The 20,276-nt window shown below is 51.8% G+C and overlaps 2 protein-coding genes across 2 annotated transcripts; both read left to right on the top strand.

The window, feature by feature from the left end:
• The first annotated feature begins 389 nt into the window (after positions 1 to 389).
• On the top strand, positions 390 to 6,706 carry AADAC (arylacetamide deacetylase). Its single transcript, XM_003209279.4, has 6 exons — positions 390 to 407; positions 502 to 700; positions 2,304 to 2,526; positions 3,689 to 3,758; positions 4,221 to 4,392; positions 4,921 to 6,706. The coding sequence occupies exons 2-6, from the start codon at positions 563 to 565 to the stop codon at positions 5,527 to 5,529; spliced, it is 1,212 nt and encodes a 403-aa protein (XP_003209327.1). The 5' UTR covers positions 390 to 407; positions 502 to 562; the 3' UTR covers positions 5,530 to 6,706.
• Positions 6,707 to 6,829: 123 nt separating this feature from the next.
• SUCNR1 (succinate receptor 1) lies at positions 6,830 to 12,887 on the top strand. Its single transcript, XM_019619245.2, has 4 exons — positions 6,830 to 7,189; positions 9,171 to 9,255; positions 9,407 to 10,318; positions 11,648 to 12,887. Exons 3-4 carry the CDS (start codon positions 10,316 to 10,318, stop codon positions 12,596 to 12,598), a joined length of 954 nt encoding a protein of 317 aa, XP_019474790.1. The 5' UTR covers positions 6,830 to 7,189; positions 9,171 to 9,255; positions 9,407 to 10,315; the 3' UTR covers positions 12,599 to 12,887.
• The last annotated feature ends 7,389 nt before the right edge of the window (positions 12,888 to 20,276 follow it).

The raw sequence follows: 20,276 nt of genomic DNA, 5'->3' as shown, positions 1-20,276 counted from the left end.
TGCACAATGGATTTGGTGTGTTAGTACACGATAGTGGGTGTGCTTCTGTCGGTGCAGGGAGTGGAGTTTGAAAACAACAATGCACATGTGCAAATTTTATCTGATGTTTGGTTCTGCTGCAAGCTGGGATCTGTTCAAACACATACAGTGGGGAAGCTGATAGTTCCTGAATGTTCAGAGCTCCTCTGCTTTTTTGTTTGTCACTTTGCAGCAGCCACTGCAAATGTTCCCAGGCCACATCTCATTCCTTGTATTTCAACTGCCTCTCTCCCCGTCAGCCCTCCTGCTGGTTCTCATTGCAGATGCCAAGAAGTGGGCAACTGCAGTGTGCGATGTGCAGTCGGGAGCTGAAGTGCTGACTCTGCATGCTCCAAGTGCCTGAACGCTCAGAGCAGGGACGTGGCAGGGTAACCTCTGAGCAGAGTGATTAGAGGAGAGCTCACCCCCTGGGCGGGATCCAAACACAACATGGGATTAACTTTGCCCTATCTGTTTTGCTAGCTGCTGAAAGTCGGTGAGAGCACTTATGTGATCGGTCCTGAGCAAAACACTGGTGGCAAACATGGGAGCAAAACTGTTCTGCCTCTGCATCGCCTTCACCCTCGTGGCGTATTACATCTACAGCCCCATCCCCGAGAACATCGAGCAGCCCTGGAAGCTAATGCTGACGTCGGCAGTGCTCAGGACACTTGGGCACATGGTGAGTTTGGTGCTGTGATGCTGTGGGCCTGGGTGGGTGTAGTGTTGTGGGGAGGGGGTGGTAGTGGTGCTCTGTGGCGATAGATATATGGCAATATTTGTGTGTGATGCTTGCAGGTAATATATGGCAATGCACTTAGTGAAGGGCAGTAGTATCTGGAATTGAGTGCTGAGCTTAGTGCAACCATAACAATAAAGAAACTGGTAGAAAAGGTTTAATTGTGCTCTCATGGAAAAACGTAGATTAATGTGAAGTCTGATATGTAGTGTGAACTTGCATAAGCACAAACAGGTTTGTTTTGCTCTTTGATCCTTTGCAGCTGAAGCTCTGCTCCTTGAACTTTTCCTGGCTCACAGAGCCCCTGTACTGAGCAGCATTCCAGGGTATGCCAGCGAGAGGAAAACTGCACTGCTGAAGTGCTGTTATCTCTCTGGTTTTGTGGAAGTCTGCTGACAGCATAGGCCTAAAACAAACCGTGCTGGCTGTAGGGATGACAGTGATATGGCATGAACTCAAACCATATTTTCATACTGAACTACCTGCAATCTTGCCTACCGAAAAGTGCTACCAGGCCGAGCAGCACAGAGCTGTGAGCTGCAGTCTGGGGAGGAGGTGGCATCGCAGCCTGTCCATGGTTACACAGCAAGAAGGACTGTGCTGTCAGTCAGCGTGTTGTTCCATGCTAGTTTTAACATGCTATGTTCTCAGCTTCTGCCTTGTTTCAGTCATGTAATGCAGCTATTTCATCTGAGTAACTCTTGAGCCCATGCAGCACATAGACAGAGGTGCTGCACTTCCCACCTGTAATGCATGTACCAGGTGGTGCTGGTCTGAGCCTGGCTGTGCTCGGCACCCAGCAGGGCTGCAGACAGATGGGCTCAGTTTGAAAACAAGGTCAGAGATGAAAGGCCTGGGGAGGAGGGGATCTGTGTGTTGAGGGCATCTTTCTGCTTGGCTGTAGCTGCCGTAGAAATAAATAGGAGGGAGTCTTTGAGGAGCTGTGGGACAGGCTTCCAGTCTTGCTTGGCCAGTGTTTGCGAGCAGCCTGCATGCTACTGGCACGGGCACTGGGCTGGGCTTGGCAGTGTGGTGGTGAGCCCAAAGCTGGGCCAGAAAGTTCTGTCCTGTTCTGCTGCTGCCTCTTCCAAGTTTCTGCATTTACCCCGTTTCCTGCTAGTATTGCAGGAATTCTTCATTACTCCCCAGGGTGTGGGCTGGCTTAAGCAGGTATTTGTATATAGAATGAAAGCTACTATTTCTTGTGTATGATTTTGTACCCTTTCAATATCATTTTCAAATATGAAGCTATTGGTTGCTGTAAGGCTGCTCATATAGGGACAATCTGCGTTTTTTTTGTTTTGGTTTGGTTTGGGTTTTTTTGTCAGAAGCAGAAGAAACAGGGAAAAATCCATGCCTAATGCATTTAGCACATCAGTTCTGTTGGTAATGAAATGTGCTGGTGATGGGAACCCCCCTGAGCCAGCAGTGTGTTCAGCAGCAGCTTTGGAGCCATGTGTGGCATCGGGCGGCTTTGTGGAATGTGAGCTCAGGGAGCCACTGCAGCTGTGTGTAAAATGTCACTTCTGCTGCTCCTGGGCTCTAGGGTGAGGCTGCTGAGTGGCTGGGGCTGGCGAACTACATGGATGTCCTGATGCTCCTCTCGGCCACTGAGTACATGGCACCAACCTCAGATGAGAACGTGACTGTGGCAGACACGGAGTTCAGCGGTGTTGCCGTCCGCCTCTTCCTGCCCAAAAAGCCAACAGAGGGGCTGCGGAGGGCAGTGCTCTACTTCCATGGCGGAGGATTTTGCGTTGGAGATGCAGGTGAGCTCTCCTGTCAGTGCCAGAGTTTGCACTGCAGGTCTCAATGTCCCACGGGGAGTCACAGCAGAGGATCAGGGACTGCATTTCAGCAGGACTTGGTGAGGAGTGGCATGAAGGGCTGCTCCAATGGCCGGCCTTTGTTACGGTGTGTTATCTGCAGCTGTGGGCACGGTTAGGGGGTCTTACAGAAGGAAGCAAAACTGAGGAGTGGCTCAGTAAGGGGGGAAAAAATTCCACACGGGGACAGAAAGAAACAGAAACCGAATGGGGATGCGGCGAGTGAAGGTTTGTGGAAGCTCCTCGTACCTCTTGCTCCAGGGAGAGCGTGGGATAGTTGTTAATCCCTGGAGTTGATTTTATGGAGTTTTGCAATATCAGAAGTCATTTATTACCACATCCTTCATTCTCATGGATGTGTTTCTAGGAAGGTAAGCGTGTTTCTTTGATTTTGGTTACTACTGTGCTGTCAGTGCTCATCTCACGCTTGGTATTCTTCCTTGTTGATTTCAGCAGGGTTTTCTAAAATGGTTTAATTGCTGCTATGCTTTTGCTATTATTATTCTGTGTGAACTATTCATATTTTCCTCTCAAGCCCAGTCACGCTCTCCCCTACAGCAAGTCCTTTGCTTTGCTTTGCTCAGTTTCAGTGCTTTACATAAAAGGACGCAAACGATCATCATTGGCCATCACCCAGACTGGCATCAAAGTCCTGTAGATGTGGCTGAAGTTCTCCCCAACCAATCCATAGCTCAGCTCACTGGTTGGCTGCTTGTTTCTGGGGAGGGTGAGCCAAGCTCTTTTTCTCAGGCAAACTCTTTCGTTTCAGTGTGAATGCATGTGTGATGCCGAGAGCTTGAGCTGACCTTGCTGCGCTTCTTGTTTCCGTTTCTCTCTGCCATGAGAGCTGAGCCTCCTGGATGTTGCATTTTGTAGTGCTTGGAAAGTACTGTAATTTTTTTCGTATTTAATTCTATTTGATAGCATTCAAGTGACAGCTGGATCTCTTGCCCAGATTATGCTCTGAGATAACCCCATGGGCACACAGCCTGATGGTGCTGCTGCAATCACCTGAAAGCTTCTGCCATGAGGAACATGCAGCTGTAGATGAATTTGTTCTCAAATGTGTATTGAAATGGATTTTCAGTGACTCCTTTCATTTCAGGCATGAAAGCCTATGACTTTCTGGCAAGAAGGACTTCAAGCCAATTAAATGCTGTCGTGGTATCAGTCAAGTAAGAAATGTTCCTTCTAGATTAATGAGCATTTGAAATAAATGAGTGGATTTCAGTTCAATTTTACAGTGTATTTATATTATACTTTTTTTCTAGTTTGAAGTATTCATAATAAAAAGCTGTCAAGGTGCAGCAGTGGGTGCTGAGTGGTGGTTATTTCAGGCTCTGCTTTGTGGCACTGGGTGGGTAACACCATGTCTGAGCCTCCTGGATGGACAGTCCCGCCACTGCTGCAGGCACAGAGAATCTGTAGAAGCAAAAAGGCAGATTGCTGTTGTTTTTATCAGATACGGTATTTTAAGGAGTCAACTGTGGGATAAGAACATCTTGGATGTTCTAGACAGAGAAAACACAACGCCGCATGTCCATGCGTGTATTTTCATGGAAAAGAGCGAGGATGGGATGAAAGGCGCTCCTCAGCTCTGCAGTACTGAATAACGTCCCTCTGCTCCTCTCCGACAGTTACAGGCTGGCACCCAAATACCACTTTCCAGTTCAGTTTGAGGATGTGTATTCAGCATCCAAGTTCTTCCTGCAGAGCAGGGTGCTCTCCCAGTACCGTGTTGACCCAACGCGGGTCTGCGTCGCAGGGGACAGCGCCGGCGGCAACCTGGCAGCGGCTGTGGCACAGAAGGTACACGGATGGCTTTCCAACACAGTGCTACTGCCTGTGATTTCAGGGAGGTTTAGAAAAGGCTGCACGGAGAACAGCACACCTATGTCTGCGTGGTTGGTGCGAGCAGGCTGTCGTGCAGGAGGTCCTTCATGTTCTGATTAAGCAAGTTTGCTTCAGCCTTTTAACTGAAAGGGATCGAAACATCCTGAAGCAATTTTTTTCTGTTGTAGGGAAGGTGTTTGAAAAGGGAATTTCATCAGTTTGACTCCCATCATTCTCAGTGACAGCAAAATAAAAGCAACAAGACTAATTGTTAGCGCCCTTTGATCAATCTTGAAGTGCCTCTTGTGCTTACTGCGGGTTATTCAATTAAGTCAGTAGGAAGCTGTGCTTGGTTGGGAAGGTCATGGATCCGCCACGGGCACTGAGGAGTGTGAGGAAGAAGTATGAAAAGAAGTAGTTAATTCTTTACTTTTAAGATTTCCTGTTGGTATGAGAGAACCAACACTTTTTCACTGACTTTGCACTTATTTCCTTTATCTACAGCTGCTGGAGGACTCTGAAGTCACAAACAAGCTGAAGGCCCAAGCTTTGGTTTATCCTGCTCTTCAAATTCTTGATCTGAATCTGCCATCTTATCAACAAAATGCAGACATGCCCATTCTGTCCAAGTCGCTCATGATCAGGTTCTGGAGCGAATATTTTACTTCCGATCCATCTCTCAGGGAAGCGATGACCTCCAACCGCCACGTCCCGGCCCAATGGGGCCACTTGTTTCAGTTTGTGAACTGGAGCACCTTGCTGCCCGACAGGCTGAAGAAGGGCCACGTTTACACCGGCCCGGCGTTTGGGAGCCCCGCGCTGGCAGAGAAGTACCCGGGGTTCCTGGACCCGCGGGCAGCCCCACTGCTGGCAGCAGAGGCACGGCTGCGGGGGCTGCCCCCCACCTACATCCTCACCTGCCAGCACGACGTGCTGCGGGACGATGGGTTCATGTACGCCTCGCGCCTCAGGGCGGCGGGCGTTCCCGTCACACACGAGCACGCTGAGGACGGCTTCCACGGGGCGCTGACATTTGTCACCAGCCCGGCTGACATGGCCGTGGGGCACAGGCTGATGGGCGGCTACTTGCAGTGGCTGGAGGAGCATCTGTAGCCAGAGAGGGGTGCTGCAACACATCTGGCTCGTAGCTGGGTGCAGCTGAGCTGTGTGCGGGAGAATGGGGTCTGCGTGCTTTGGGTGTGATTGCTGTATTCTGTGCTGCCTTGAGGTGTCTGCATAGCAGCGTTTCTTGTCATCTTCACCAAGAAAACCACCTTGATCCAACGTGTGCTTTTTTGGTGCTGCCTTCTGAGCTTAGGATCCAGGCACTGCCTGAGGGCCTCTTTCTTGGCCGACCCCCCTCAGGCTGTGCCTGGTCCCCACTGTGCAGCTGCCTGGGCTTGGTGGGCAGTGCTCCCATTGCAGCCTGCCTGGCAAAGCATAGGGCTCAGCTGGGCAGCTTTTCATCCCTTCCCACTGCTGTGTCACAGCAATGGGCTTGTGTCAGCATGTGCCATCACCGTTTCACACAGCTGCTGCTTGTGTCTGCTCACTTCCTACCCCTTGTATCAGGTGCACCGCAAGCAGCAGAGGAGCAGTGGGCAGACCCAGCGTGAGTGGCAGCAGTGGGATCTGCCCACTGCATCCCTGCTGCCAGCCCTGGAGCACAGCTCCAGGTGAGCACCATGAGACTGAAGGGGATGGCTGCGAGATGGTGCAAATACTAAAAACGTGCACCCATCTTACTCAGTAATTGCCTCCATTAGGCTCTGTAATAGAAGGAAGTAGTGTAACTGAACAGCACTGGGTGCCCATCAGATAAGGGAAGGGTGCAAAGGTCCTGCTCTTAGAACAGCACTGCTCTGCAGTTATGTTCTGCTTACTAAGTGTCATATTCTTGTTATCCCTATCACTGCTGCGCAGTTTTTAAGAATAAAACTAGGCAACATTATAGATTTGAAGAGGAAAGAGTTCAGCACTGTTTTGAATGAATGTTCTATCTAGAAGTGCTCTCTATTTAAACGTGAGTCCCTAAACTTGAGTGGTGAGCGCGTACGTTGGTGGGCTGTTGCTCTGAAGGGGGTTGCAAAACACCACCAACGAACTTGCAGCATCCTGTTTCTTTTGCACAAAAGCTACTGCACAAATGCTGTTTTTTCCATGTGTGTATGCAGGCGTTTCGATGGAATTATGTCAGGGTTGCTGTATTTTTGTCTTACATTGAATATGAAAAACTTTTCTGATTCTAATGCAATGTTATTCTTTTTCAATAAATGGAATATGTGGGTGACAGAGGACAAGTGAACTTCATAACACACGTAACTGCCACAGAGGACCAGGACTAAATTTAGGGTCATGAGAAATGTGCTGAGAAGGGATGAGTCTGTGCAGTACTCCTGGCCCGTTAACCTGAGATAAGCGTTTGAAAACATTAAGCTTATATTGTGAATATGTTAACTGCTTAACAATTTTAAAATGTCTTTTTCTTTGAGATGTTTGTGCCTTCCTGCACTTCCTCCACGCTCACTGAACTGAGGAATGAAGCCAGGCAAAATGAAAGGCAGTTCTTGAGGTGCTTCGTGCCCACCGAGCCATCAGTGCTGGGAGCCGGCAGTGAGCATCCATCCATCCCCAGCCCTGCTGCTGGCAGAGGGCAGCGGCTCTCACCCCGCTCCTGCAGCTGGGTGCTGCTCAGTGGGAGGAGTGCTCGTCTCTCCAGGGAAATAGCTTTTGCACATAGATCCAGCCTTCCTGGATAGGCAAGTGGGAAAAGGTTTGTGCGGCTCGGGGCATGGAGGATGGCTGTGATGGAGTTTTTGAAACGTGCATTGTTAAGACCTATTCCTGCAGAGAACAAAGTCAAATTGAATGGTTGAAACAATTTCACGACTTCCCTTTTTTTCGCATCCTGGACATAATTGATGCAATTCCAAATTACAGATGGCAAAGTACTTGGGGGGCTGTTGTACAGGACGTGCATTATCAAAACCCGTTATGCAAACAGCATTCCACATGCAGTCATAACACTTCAGGCTTGTTCATGTGCTCCTCTCATAAAAGCAGAATTGCACATAGGGAAACATGGGAGTGGAGGGATTTGGGTTTTATCTGCACTTCTGTTCGGCTCGGCCCGGGGATTAGGGCAGAGAAGGAATGAGTCACATTTATCCTGGGACACAGGTAAACCTGGTGCTGAAAAGGGAAAGGTAAACGTGTGTTGTTCAATCCATTTTTTGCAGCAAAGGTAGGAGCAGGTGGGGCTGCTGTGCCTTACAGCAACAGGTGCTCTGTGGGTGCGCTGCTGTGCCCAGCTGCTCTCTCTTATGAGCCCCGTGCCCACTGATCATTCTCCTGGTATTTGTTTCCTGGGGGCCTCTGCCCTGCTCCACGCTCCCACGGAGCATCTGGGTGGGGGCCAACCCCCCTGCTTTGGGGGCTCTGCTCGCAGCCAACCCCAGTGACTGAGCCAAATGCAAACACATCCACAATGAGCCCTCCACTATGTATGACTCATTTGATAGGCCTCAGTATAATATACACCAACTAAAGGGTCCTTAATGATGACAAATGTGCCTGACTGTCTTCCTCAAAGCCTGCAGGATGCTAAAGAACCGCAGGAGTTTAAAAGCACAGCCCTGACTGATGGCTGAGCCTGCTCCAGCCAGAGGCACGTCAGGCTTTGAAGACTTGCTTTGAATTATGGGGAACAGTATGGTGAAGCTTTTGGAAGCAACGCTCCAGGAGCTTGCCTGCAGGACAGCACACCCTGCATGCATCCGCACACATCCATCCGCACAGCGCAGTGCTGCGCTCAGCGGGGCAGGTTGCTCTTTGAATTGCTGGTGGTGGCTTCTCTATGACAAGGTTTGTATTGAGGCTGCCAACTGGGTGACCAACTGGCCTTAAAAAAAAAAAGTCTGACCTCTGCCATGTATCAGCCTGCTCATTTCAATGCATCTTTCCCAAGCACAGGGTTTTTGGAAAATAAATCTCCTGCCTTTCAGCAGAGGAAAGGTAAAGCTTACCAGTTACCCAGATACCCCACGATTACGAGCCTTGTGGCAGTGTTGTGTCACTGAATTTCCTCATTGCCCATGTTGGAAGCTCTGTCAGAGAAACGTGGGTCTGTTTGAGTGCAATGGAAGCATGTCCCTACACACCTGGCACTCCACCCCTCTGGTGCTGTTTCCAGGTGCTAGAGATGCTGGTGATGTTTTCCTTGGATGCCTTCTTGGTTGTTTCATGCAATTTTTTCTTAACAAAATACGAATATCTCACAACTTACAGCAAAGCACAGAATGAAGAGGTCTGTGGCTGTGTTTCATAAGGCCTACTATGATGGAAAAGAGCAACAGAGACTTGTGGCATCAGTTTCTAAATAAATGAACCATCCAAGATTTAGTCACTGTGGGTACCCCCTCCCTGGAGGCATTCAGGCTGGAGAGGGCTGTGAGCAACCTGCTCTGCTGGAAGGTGTCCCTGAACTGGATGAGATCTAAGATCCCTTTCAGTACAAATCGTTCTGTGACCTCACACAGAAGGTGGATGTGTGTAGTACTTTGAGGAAAAAAGAGCACTTTTGGCCTATCATTTCCCAGTGTGTTTAGAGACTGCAGCTCTCTTCAGGTGGTGGCCCAGCACAGGGGGAGGCATTCAGCAGTGCCTTCAGGGGCTGCAGTGGCACTGCAGGTGAAGGCATTCTATGCATTCCAAATGTGTTCATTTTTTCTGATGCTTTTTTTTTTTTTTAACAGAAGTTGTCCTCGATGTTCTGAAGAGCTCTAAACCTCTTGTGGCCAATATATCAGCGGAGTTGGAGACAGATCCAGAAGGTAGTAGGTAAGGCTGTAGTTGGACTTGATCTATAAGGCCTTTTCCAACCTGAGCAATTCTATGATTCTAAAGGAAAGGCTCTATCAAGTGTGTTGCTCCCCACTTCCCTCTTTCCTCTGAGCTGTCAATATTCTATACATATTCCTATTTGCTATAGGCTGAAAAAGCAATGGTCTTCTCCTGTCATCAAAATCTATGAGGTCTGCTCCAGCGAGCGGCTGGGTGGGCACATCTGCCTGCTGGATTACCACTGCAGGGGTCTCACGTTGGCTGCTCCCTTACGGTCAGCTTCTGTGGTAAACCTCCGCTCATCCCACAGCACCTCATCTGCTGCAGGCTGCCTCCATTGGCCATGAGTGATGACTGGTGAGTCGTCACTGATGGGTTGACCCATCATGTGATAGGTTTCTTTGCTGCCCCTTCCATTCTGTTTTGAATTTTTTATGGCCCATATCATGATAGTGATGCAAAGAGAAAGATGTTTCTCCGGTGTTGGCAGCTGTCTTCCAACAGCTGGAGCCGGCACTCTGGGTATGGAGTGGATGTGGAGCATTGCTGCTGGCTGTGTGAGCGGGCATGTGGCACTGCTGCACAGCTCAGGGCTGTTACTGCTGCCTGCGGCAGAGCCCCTGAGCTGCCCCACTAGCTGGTGTAGCAGATAAGCAGGCCTGGAAGAGGAATTCTGAGCGAAACGGAACCCCTATGAACTTTGTAACTGGCTCCATCCATCCCATCCTATCACTTGTTGGTGGTGCTGGCTGCACAGCAGCACTGTGAATTCGGCAGGTGCTGCTTGTGCTGGAGCTATTCTGGCTGGGTCACTGTGCTGTACCCAGGGCAGCCCACAGCAGAGGGGGGAACTTCTCTGCCTCTTGCTGGTCCTGTACAAACTTGGGGCACCTTCCTGGTGCTGTGCAGCCACACAGATCGCGCCTCCGCATGACTCATCAACGTCTGCATCACATGCAAACGAGGATAAAGCATCAGCAGTGTGCTGAGTTCTGGCAATTGGAGGAGTTCCACTGAGTGATGGTTGGAGTGAACTCGTCGAGGGAGCAGCCCCAGCATGGTAAGCTGCACTCTGTGCCCCTGCATGGGGAGCTGCGTGCAGAGCTGCGTGTTGTGCCCCTTCCTGCTCCGCGGGGAGCTCCTGCATGGCCTCATCCACTGCGAGCCAGCAGCCCCTCTGCTTCTGCTGCTTGTATCAACGTGTCTGCCAATGCAGAAGCTTGCTAGTTGTTATTTGTACTTGAAGTGTTGGTGTCACTGCTGCTCTGCAGGACCCCAGCAGCCAGGACCCAGGTGTGCCTGGTGCTGCTCTGACCCCAACAGCTCCAGGTCCTGAGGGCTCTGAGGAGCTCTGGGGCACACAGGGAAGAGTGGGTACGGCTGTGTATGGCTGTGGGGAGCTATGTGTGCCTGTTCTGTCTCATGAGCTGCCTGCAGAGCATAGGGTGTCACTTTGCTCCGAGATCCCCACTGTCAGAGTAACGTGCTTCGGGCACCAGAGCAGCTCTGAGAAATTGTGTCCTTATCCATTCTGTTGCAGACTTTGTGGCAGTCACATTGATGTCCTCTCAGAGCTGAACCTTAACTTGATATCAGTTGTAACCCACGTTCTACTTCCCTAACACTCAATCTTCCCCTGCACTCTGACCACTTTGCTCTCACTGGCGCTTAGTGCCCCTGGGGATGCTCAGCAGCAGGTGGATGTTTCCCTGAGGAAGAGGGCTGAGCACCTGTGCCTCTGCTTGATTGCTTTGAAACAAAAGCATTTACTTATCCGAACCCCCAGGACAAAAGCAAGGTTTATCCCCAGGCAACCTCCTGTGAGGTGCAGCTCCCCAAAGTGCTCGCTCCTCCCCACCACGCTGCTCAGCACTCCTACCTCAGAATGTGCAGGAGCGGGGGGATGTGCTCCACCTGCACCACTTCTGTGCCACCCTGCTGCTGGGGTGCCGGCAGAAACTTGAACACGCCATGAATGGCTCCGTCCATTCAGTAAGCGCAATCTGATAAGTTCTTAAAGAGTTCTGAGAAATGCCGTCAGTGCAGCCGTGTTGCTGAGCTCATCCTTCGGGGAAGGGACCGATGCTGTGCTGAGAGGGCAGCGTGGGTGGAAGTTGTGTAAGGGAGCTGAGGGCTGCCTGCGGGCTGTCAGCAGCCGGCCGCGCTGCAGGGCGCTCCTGGCTGCGTGCTCTCCTGGGTGTTTGCTCCTTGCTGACCCTGCCAGCAGCTGAGAGCAGAAACCTTGTGCAAACAAGGTGTGATCTTCATGCTCCTACTTGCTACCTGGGCTGGAAGGAAGCAGCATGCCATGTTGATCTATTACAGCAACAATACTACAACAGCAATATGACGGATTGTGCTGACTTGCTTTTTCACTCTGCCTTTGCAGGCTGTGAATGGCACAGACGTCTGCCAGGAGGTGGGAAGAGCCCTGCAGAAGGGTTACCTCTCCACCATGTATAGCCTGGAGTTCGCTTTGGGTGCCATTGGGAACAGCGTTGTTGTGCTTGGTTATATCTTCTGCCTGAAGGAGTGGAAAAGTGGCAATATTTACCTGTTCAACTTGTCACTGTCAGATTTGCTGTTCCTGTGCACTTTACCGGTCCTAGTGAGCAGCTACTCCCAAGGCCGATGGATAAGTTCGAGCATCCTGTGCCACAGCAACAGGTTCCTGCTGCACGTCAACCTGTACACCAGCATCCTCTTCCTTACCGTCATCAGCATCGACCGGTACATGCTCATGAGATACCCTTTCAGAGATCATGCGCTGCAGAAGAGGAAGACAGCCTTCATTGTGTGCATTGCTGTCTGGGTCCTGGTGATCCTGGAGCTGTTGCCGCTGACCTTCTTCCTGGAGACAGTGTCGCCAGCCAATAACTTCACATGCCTCGACTACGCGAGTTCTGGGGACCCAGGGAAAAGCCTCATCTACAGTCTGCTCCTGACGCTTTTTGGGTTCCTCATCCCCCTTGCCGTAATGTGCTTCTTCTATGTGAAGATGCTGCTTTTCCTGAAGACCTGGAAGGAGAGGAGCAGCTCTGTCCTGGCTCTTGAGAGGCCGCTCACCCTGGTGGTGCTGGCTGTCACCACCTTCTCACTGCTCTTCACCCCATACCATGTGATGCGCAACGTCCGCCTCGCCTCCCGCATCCCAGCCCTCAACGTGTCCATGTGCACCCAGAGCGCCATCAACACTGCCTACATCGTCACCCGGCCCATCGCCTTCCTCAACAGTGCCATCAACCCCGTGTTCTACTTCCTCATGGGGGACAACTTCCGAGAGATGCTGATGGCAAAAGTAGTGCAGGTTTTGGGCAGGCTGAAAAGCACGGACAAATGAACTGCCGGGGAGAGCTCTGGCACTGGAACTGGGGGAAAGCTGTGTGGGAGAGCATCAGCAGCATGCACTGCTTTATTCTTTAGGTAGCTTTGTGCAGGCAACAGAACACACAGGAGCTGAGTGTGTCACTGAAAGTGCCTGTTGCCGATTTGTTTCCAGCAGGACAGAGGTAGGGTCAGCTGGCAGTGGGCAGCCCGACACCACACCCAGCATAGGGTATGCTGTACTCTGTTGAGATTGCAAATAAAATATCACTGTGACATTTCTCAGTAGGAAATGTTGTTGTCAAACGTCTTTTGTGATCAGTGATCTGCCAGTTGGTGCCAGACCAGACCCAAGCCCAAGGGAAACACACTGGAGCTGGGTGCTGCGGGCTCCATGCAGAGCCGCCTTTGCATATGTGACTTCCTTGCCTGAACTACAGCTCCTGGGGGTTTACATTTTGGCATCAATAGCTGCGCCCATTTACATCTCCTGCCTGTTTGGGCTGGCACCAAGGATGTGCACCAAAGGAGGTATGCAAAGAGGTGGACAGACTCAGCTGGCAGAAAGGCTGGGAGGGTGGCTGCTTCCCCCTGTGACCGAGGCCAGGAGGAGGGAGCAGGGCTGGGCAGTGGGCCAGGCAGGGCTTGCATGAGCTGCACTGTGTGCAGGCAGCTTTCTTTGTGCCTTCAGACCTGGCTGCAGAACACCGGTGATGCACTGAGGAAATTTTCAAGTAAAACAAAATGATGCATCTCCTTATTCCTGCTGCTCCTTGCCAAATCTAGCTTTAAGATGCAAGTAGAGGTTTGCTTAACTTCAGGCGATTATTTCTGAGAGCAGAACGTGCAGTTATGGGCCTCCTGGCCCTTGTGCTCACAGCACTGGAAGAGAAGAAGAGCAACAGGGAGCTGGTTCTGCCTGATGACCCCCTGCAAACCACCACAGAGGGGAGGCATCAGGCAGCAGCTCCGCTCTGCAGCTCCCACAGAGCCACAGGAACGGGGCGAGGAGCTGGCCAGGAGCGTGGACGCCACGGTAGGCTCAGAGCTAAAGACCATGGAGAGGAGCTGGGTGCTGTGCTGCTGCTGTGCTGCAGGACGGACAGCCCTGTGCCTCTCGGTGAGGGGAGCAGCTCAGGGAAAGCAAAGCACCAAATCCTGACTCCCTGCACCAGCCCAGAGCCCGGCGGTCCCTTGGCAGCGGCTTGGCCCTGCTGCTCTGATGGGACTGAGGCCAAGAGGCCGCTTTAGCTTCCAAGTGTTTGAGTATTTAAATTCTGTTCCACTATTGCTCTCTTTCCAGATAACTCAGAGCTGTGCCCACTTGCAGCTGTTGCCTGCCCTAAGCTGCCGTCCCAGCAGTGAGAGCCGTGCTGCCAGGTCCCAGTGCCCCGCACAGCAGAGCAGGACGCGGCGGGGCAGGGGCACTCTCGAGGCCTTGGGCCCAGCCCAGGTCTTTGCGTTTTATTTTGTTCCTTTTTTCCTCCACTTTGGGTGGGGACAGAACTTGGCCACAGGAGCACAGCGGCTCCGCGGTGAGTCAGGCTGAAAGCAGTCCAAGCACGTCTCAATGGCGGTCAGCAGCCTAAAAATAAATGTTCCTTGCAGAGAGCAGCGTGGGTGCCAACAAGGAGCCCTGTGCAGCGCAGTGCTCGGCGCTGGGACGGGAGCAGCACTCTGCTCTGTGCCCATCTGTCAGGCACAGCGGAGTCGGGGCGGTGAGTGTGGGAAGTGTTGGGTCTGAGTGAGGGACCCCAGCTTTGTGCACAGCTCCTGAGGCGCCACCAGGGCTGCTCCTGAGAACTGTGCAGGTGCGCACTGATCATTCACAAACAGAGCTCGGCTCCCCGGCTGCTCCTGTGCTGGGAGGAGATGTGCCGGTGGTGGCTGAGCAGTATGGGGACATTGCAGCTGCATGGAGATGTGCTCCTGTAGGGACATCTCACCTGTCCTTACTGGTACAATCTGGAAAAAAACAAAACAAAACAAAAAGTCAGTTTTGTTGTGGCAGCCAAATGCATTCCCTGTGTGTGTACCTGGGCACAGGCTTTGGAAAGGACATCTGTGGGCTGTTGCCTCACATCCCATAACACACAGAATGGAACAGGGCTGTACTGCTGGCAGCTTTCTGCTGCTCAGCCTTTAATGTTGGAGGTGGGGATATTCCCTCACCTGACCGGTGCTGCTGTCTGTTTGGTTCCAGCTTTCTAACAGCGGTTCATCTCAGCACTGTTCCTGTGGTCCAGGAGGAGCTCTGCTCCTTGCAAGCCTGTACACCGCCAGCCCAGCGCTCTTCGTGTTTTATCACCTCCATGGTACCCCAAGGCCCAGAGACAGCATGTGAAGTGTGCTGTAAAGCACACACGGGCTTACACACTGAATGCGTCTGTTCAGGGCTGTGCCCACCCACGAGTGCTTCCCAGGGGCAGCTGTGGGCTGTGAGCACAGCACTGCCCGGCTCCGCTCCGTCACCTCTCCGTGCTGGTCCTGGTTCTGCCCATGGGAGCAGAGCTGGATTTCTATCTCTGCTTTTGTTTCAAGTCGCCCTCAGTGTATCCTTTAGGGAAGGAAAGAATGCATCGCTTGAATACTACTTGAAGAGCTGGAGCTTTTTTCCCTATGCAGAACACGGTGCTGAATGCTGCTGCTTCTTCCTCTGACGTTTAACGTAGTGTTTAACAAAGGTATGATTTTAGAGGCTTCTTCCTTGTGAAAGGTGTCAGAAGGGCTGTCCCTGCCCCCCTGATGGAACCAGCACTCCGACCACTGCAGCCCCACCGGCACCCACTGCCCTGAACCTGCTGGGACAACACGGGCAGTGGTGGGAGGTGCTGGGAGGGCCGGCAGTGCCGTACCGATGTGTGGTCAGTGCAAGGGAATGCATCCGGGAGTGAGGAAATCTGAGCTCAGAAGGATTTCGGCTGTAAATGCAAACATGGGATCGAAACACACAAATCAGTACTAAGCACCGAGCCATCAGCGCAGTGCCTCTCATGGTTTGTCTGGAGTTGGATGGGAACACTGTTGTTTATTGACTGTTTTTCCTTTTTCAGTGGTGCCACTTTGATTTGTCCATAGGACGCTGGTTTTGCTTACTGCAGCACATGGCAGGGCGTACGTCTCAGTACTCACGTTGTGATGTTATCACATGGGGATGGTGCAGCCACGAGGAGCTCCTTTGCAGGCGGTGAGGCTGAAAGTCACATTGTGTTGAGTGGGCATGGGCTCATGGAAAGGTGTTGGGAAATGGTGGGGAACTGCCCTGGAGCTCTGACGGCCGTGGTGTCACGGCTCCGTGGGAGGATGCTGTGACGAATGGAGGCAGAGGGGGATGGGGCCTCAGTTTCCACGGGTTTTCTTTCATTCTGAGTAATCTCTTTAAAAAAGAATCTGTCCTATGGAGCACGAGGGCACCCGGAGCACTCGGTATGGGCGATTCTCAGCCCGGCCCTGCACTGCTCAGCTCCGTGGGCAGAGGCCCAACGGGACGGAGCCCCTGAGCCACCGCTCTGCTGGCTGCCAGCAGTGCTGCCTTGCAGTGTCAGCGGGTGTCCATGGGGACGTGCGGTCTGCACACTCCTTTGGTCAGCTTGCTGTGCTTGCAGTCCCACCCCATGACCTGTGTCAGATGGCTTGGCTGACACTGAGGTCAGAAGTGGGAACTTTTTTCATGACCCCTGATGAGCTAAGTTTGGGAATGGTGAAACTTAAACCCAACACTGAATAACAGTATGGGGTTAGTGTGTGCCCAGGGCCTCTTAGTGCGGAGCTGCGCGGGTGTGTGGCACCTCTCTGTGGTGCATGAAAGGCTTTGGTGGAAACCTCTGGGCTGTGCTGAGCCGTGCAGAGGGAATGAATGCTGTGTGTGTGTCCGGGCTCCCCAGTGGTCCCAGTGTGTGCGGGTGCTCTGTGTGCCTCTATTTTGCTTCATCATTTCCCAGTGTGGGCCTGTGGGTTCCTCAGAAGCCAGAAATGAACTCTGCAGGACTGTCATGGCCAGCATCTCCTCTGTGTTCCTCTGGATGGAGGGTGATAGCCCTGGGCACACTGTCACAGCACGCTGAGGGAAGAGAGCACCAGAGCTGCCTTTGGTGCTGAAATAAACAGAGGAGAATGCATTTGCATTTGTAATTACTCTGCTCTTACAGCAGTTTCTCTGCTCCCTGTGAAACGTGGGGTCCTGAGGAATTCTGTGTCACTGGCTCACCGCAGTGCCCTCAGGCTCTGTCTGTGCAGCCCGGTGTGTGCTTCCTTCAGGAATGCTCAGAGAAAGCTTTCTTTGGTTGAGTGCTGCTGCATCTCATTGCAATGAGTCGACGTGTCACACCATATGCTGTTATAAGGGAAAATAATCATTTTCTGAGCAGTACTTCATAGCATGCAATAACTGCGCTTGATTCCTTGTGCTGGGCTCACCTCTCACTCGTGTTTTAAGGCAGGTTTTTGGTTTCAGCAGCTATCTCTGCATCTGCTTTGACGGCCCTGCTGTCTGGGTGTGCGCCTTGTCTTTCTGTCACTGGATCCTTTTCTCTCCTGAGACAGAAGTGTACGTGTGCTCTGGTGCCTCCTGCAACGCGTTCTGCAGGCGCTTCTGACCTACAGGGAGCAGAGGTAGCTTGGACAAAAGCAAACAGTATGGAACAGTGAAGGAAACGTGTTGTTGTGCAGCACAGCACCGTTCTGTCATCCCGCAGCCCTCCCACTGCCATCACCTCTGCTGTGCACCTCTCTCCTGCTCCTCAGCACCCTTCTCACTGAGCCCAGACGTGTCCTTCCCCACATGCTGCTTTCAGTTACAGTGAAAGCGGTTGATCTTGACCTTCCTTTTTTTTGCTTCTCCTTTCTCTCTTCTTCTTTCCCCGCTGCCTCCCCAGCACTGTGCCCCAGTGCAGAGTGCTCCCTTTCCTAAGAAAATAAAACAAACAAAAACCCCACAAAATAACAAGTTATACTTTACCCAAAGTCAGGTTCCTATAACGCTCTTCAGTGCTAAGCACTTACAGAAGCTACTACTTCTTGTAGCACTGCTATAAGGAGCATGACTTTAAATATGGAATTGGAAGTTCTAGATAAAATTTAAGGAGTCAGATAATCATTAACCCGGGGCTGTGGAGTTATCGCCCTACGCCTCATTATGTCCCAAGCTTGTGAGTGTGAGCTTTGCTGGGTGAGTTCTGCTCCTTATACGCAGGGTGGGAACGTGGATTTGGATTTTGTGTTGAGGGACATGGTTTAGTGAATACTGTTGGTGATAGGTGGATGGTTGGACTGGATGATCTTGAAGATCATTTCCATCCTCAATGATTCTGTGATTCTGTGCTGCCTGCTGCAGCCTGCACAGGGGTGTTTTTGGCAGCAACCCCTCAGCAGCACCAGTACAGGGATACGGGACCGATGGAACTCAGGCATGTTTCTGGAGGTGCTGGGCTGCCCCTCAACCCCTGAGAGGGAATGTGCAGAAGTGGAAACTGGCCACATTTTTCCTTTCCTTGTAATAAATTATGTCACTGGTCAAATGCACATATAAGACAAATACCTTTTATGGACCTTACACTGCACTGTTCTTCCCTCATGTGTTTCCCCTGAAAAGCACCGAACCCAGAGCACCAACTAACATCCACTTCTGTTGGCATGTTTATGGCTATGCTCTGACACCAGAGCTCCCCAAACCATAGCATTTTGTATAGCATGGATTGCAATTTGCTTTTTAAACAAGTGCAGACAGAAAAGGAGCACAGTGCCCTGCATGAGGCTACGCTCAACCACACCATGTCCCTGGCTGGCTCCATGCAGCTGTGCTCCTGTCTCCCTCCCTCCCACAGCTCTGATGAGTGCAGGCAGAGGCAGCCAGGGTGGCTGTTTGTTTCCAGGTTCACTAAATGCAGCTCCAGTGGCAGTCAGAGCCTTTGAAGGGCCCTGGGAGCCCGTGGTGTGCATGAGGAGCTCTGCTCTGTGCATGCACGCACTGTGTGTGCACATGCTGCTGTTTGTGCAGGTGCTGTGTGTGCACACAATTTGTGTGCATGTGCTGCTGTTTGTGCAGGTGCTGTGTGTGCACACAATTTGTGTGCATGTGCTGCTGTTTGTGCAGGTGCTGTGTGCAGCCCCGGCTGCTCTGCCTGCAGCTATTCCAAAGATGGTCCAACAGAGATCCATCACCATCACCAAAATGCTCCCGTTCCAGTCAGGCCAGAGCAGAAAGCCATAAAAGGAGAGGAATATAATTTCCTTGTTGGCTCCCAGTGTCGAAATGCTAAACTGGGAATGAACCAACATTTGTTTTCACCAGAGCTGACAGGAGGGTGTGAAACAAACCACCGACACAGAGCGGTGTGCAGGGCAGCATGCAGCTGGACGAGCTGTAAGAAAGGAGAAAGCAGCGCTCTGCCTGTCTGCATGAAGTATCGTGGGGCACCAATTCCCATATGCTATGCTCGTTATAGGTTATTATTGCAGCACAGCTGGCTGCTGTGAGTCCATGCTCACATCTGCATGCAGTCGGACCCTGCAGGGCTGTTCCTCTCCCCACGGCAGGACAGGCACTGTGCCCCACCTCGCGCTGCCATCCGCCGTGTCAGCACTGCAGCACAGCTATGTGCCATCACTGTGAGTTCTCCCGTGGCCGTTCAGCTGCCGATGGTGCTGCACTGACCCGGCGCTTTCAGCAGATAGCTCTATTTCAGCCACAAACCAGACAGTATCACTCCTGTTAATCAGCTGCTGTGTCTGCGGCAGGCCTGGGGAAAAGTGATGGCTGTGCTTTGGCTCGACAGCTGGGATCCCTTAAACCGTCCCATTCCTGAAACCGCTGCGCCCTTTGAGGAGGAGCAGTTGCCATGTACTTCCACTTGAGCAACTTGACAGTTTTGCAACAAAATACTTCTAAAATGTGATCCTTTGGATCACAGCTGTATCAAATGCTCTTGGGAAGCAAATACTTTGATTGAGTGCCAAAATGCCAGAGTTTGCAAACAGGCCGGCGCTCACAGCTTCTGTCAGCACAGCAGCTCACGCTTTGCGTTCAGCATTAAACAACAGCTCAGCACTTGGCTGCAGCATCTGCCCGGGCAGCACCTGGTGGCTGGCAGAGGGGATGCACCGTTTGCTCAGAGCTCCGGGCCCAGAACAGTGCCCACCAATTACCTGCCCATGGCCCACACATCTCCCACTCAACACCCACCGCCGGTTTTGGGGCGATTTACCCCCATGCTGGAGCTGCTGCCAGGGTTCTGCTGGGCTCAGCCTCCTTCGTTCCAAATACACGCTCTGGAATGCTACACCTGAAGTGTAACGCTCCAGACAAGTGAGAACTGGAAGTTGTTGCACCATTATCATATTTTGGCAAAAAGTGGATTTTTCCTGGAAGAAAAAAAAAAAAAGAAAAGAAGTGAAATAACTGTAGCCACAAGGGATCGGGAGAGCAAGAAATGCTCTTCTACATACGGCCTATTGCTGCTGCTGTCTTGTGCAGCAAGGAAGAGTGACCGAGCAGTGAGCTGCATATCCACTGGGTAAAATGTATCACCTGGACCTCCTAACAGCTCTCTGTTAATGCAAGCCATGTGTGGAACAGAGATGCCTGGAGAGAGGAAGGTCGGTCTAGCAGCAGGTTGGGTATTAACTGGGATGCAGAGTGGCAACCAAGGCAGTGGTGTGGCTGTGGGCAGCACTGGGAGCTGCTGGGACTGCAGCAC

This window comes from Meleagris gallopavo, chromosome 11 (genome assembly GCF_000146605.3).
Source record: "Meleagris gallopavo isolate NT-WF06-2002-E0010 breed Aviagen turkey brand Nicholas breeding stock chromosome 11, Turkey_5.1, whole genome shotgun sequence".
NCBI classification, from domain to species: domain Eukaryota; kingdom Metazoa; phylum Chordata; class Aves; order Galliformes; family Phasianidae; genus Meleagris; species Meleagris gallopavo.
Note: the sequence above shows the minus strand (reverse complement) of the source record. Positions and strands in the feature narration are given on the sequence as shown.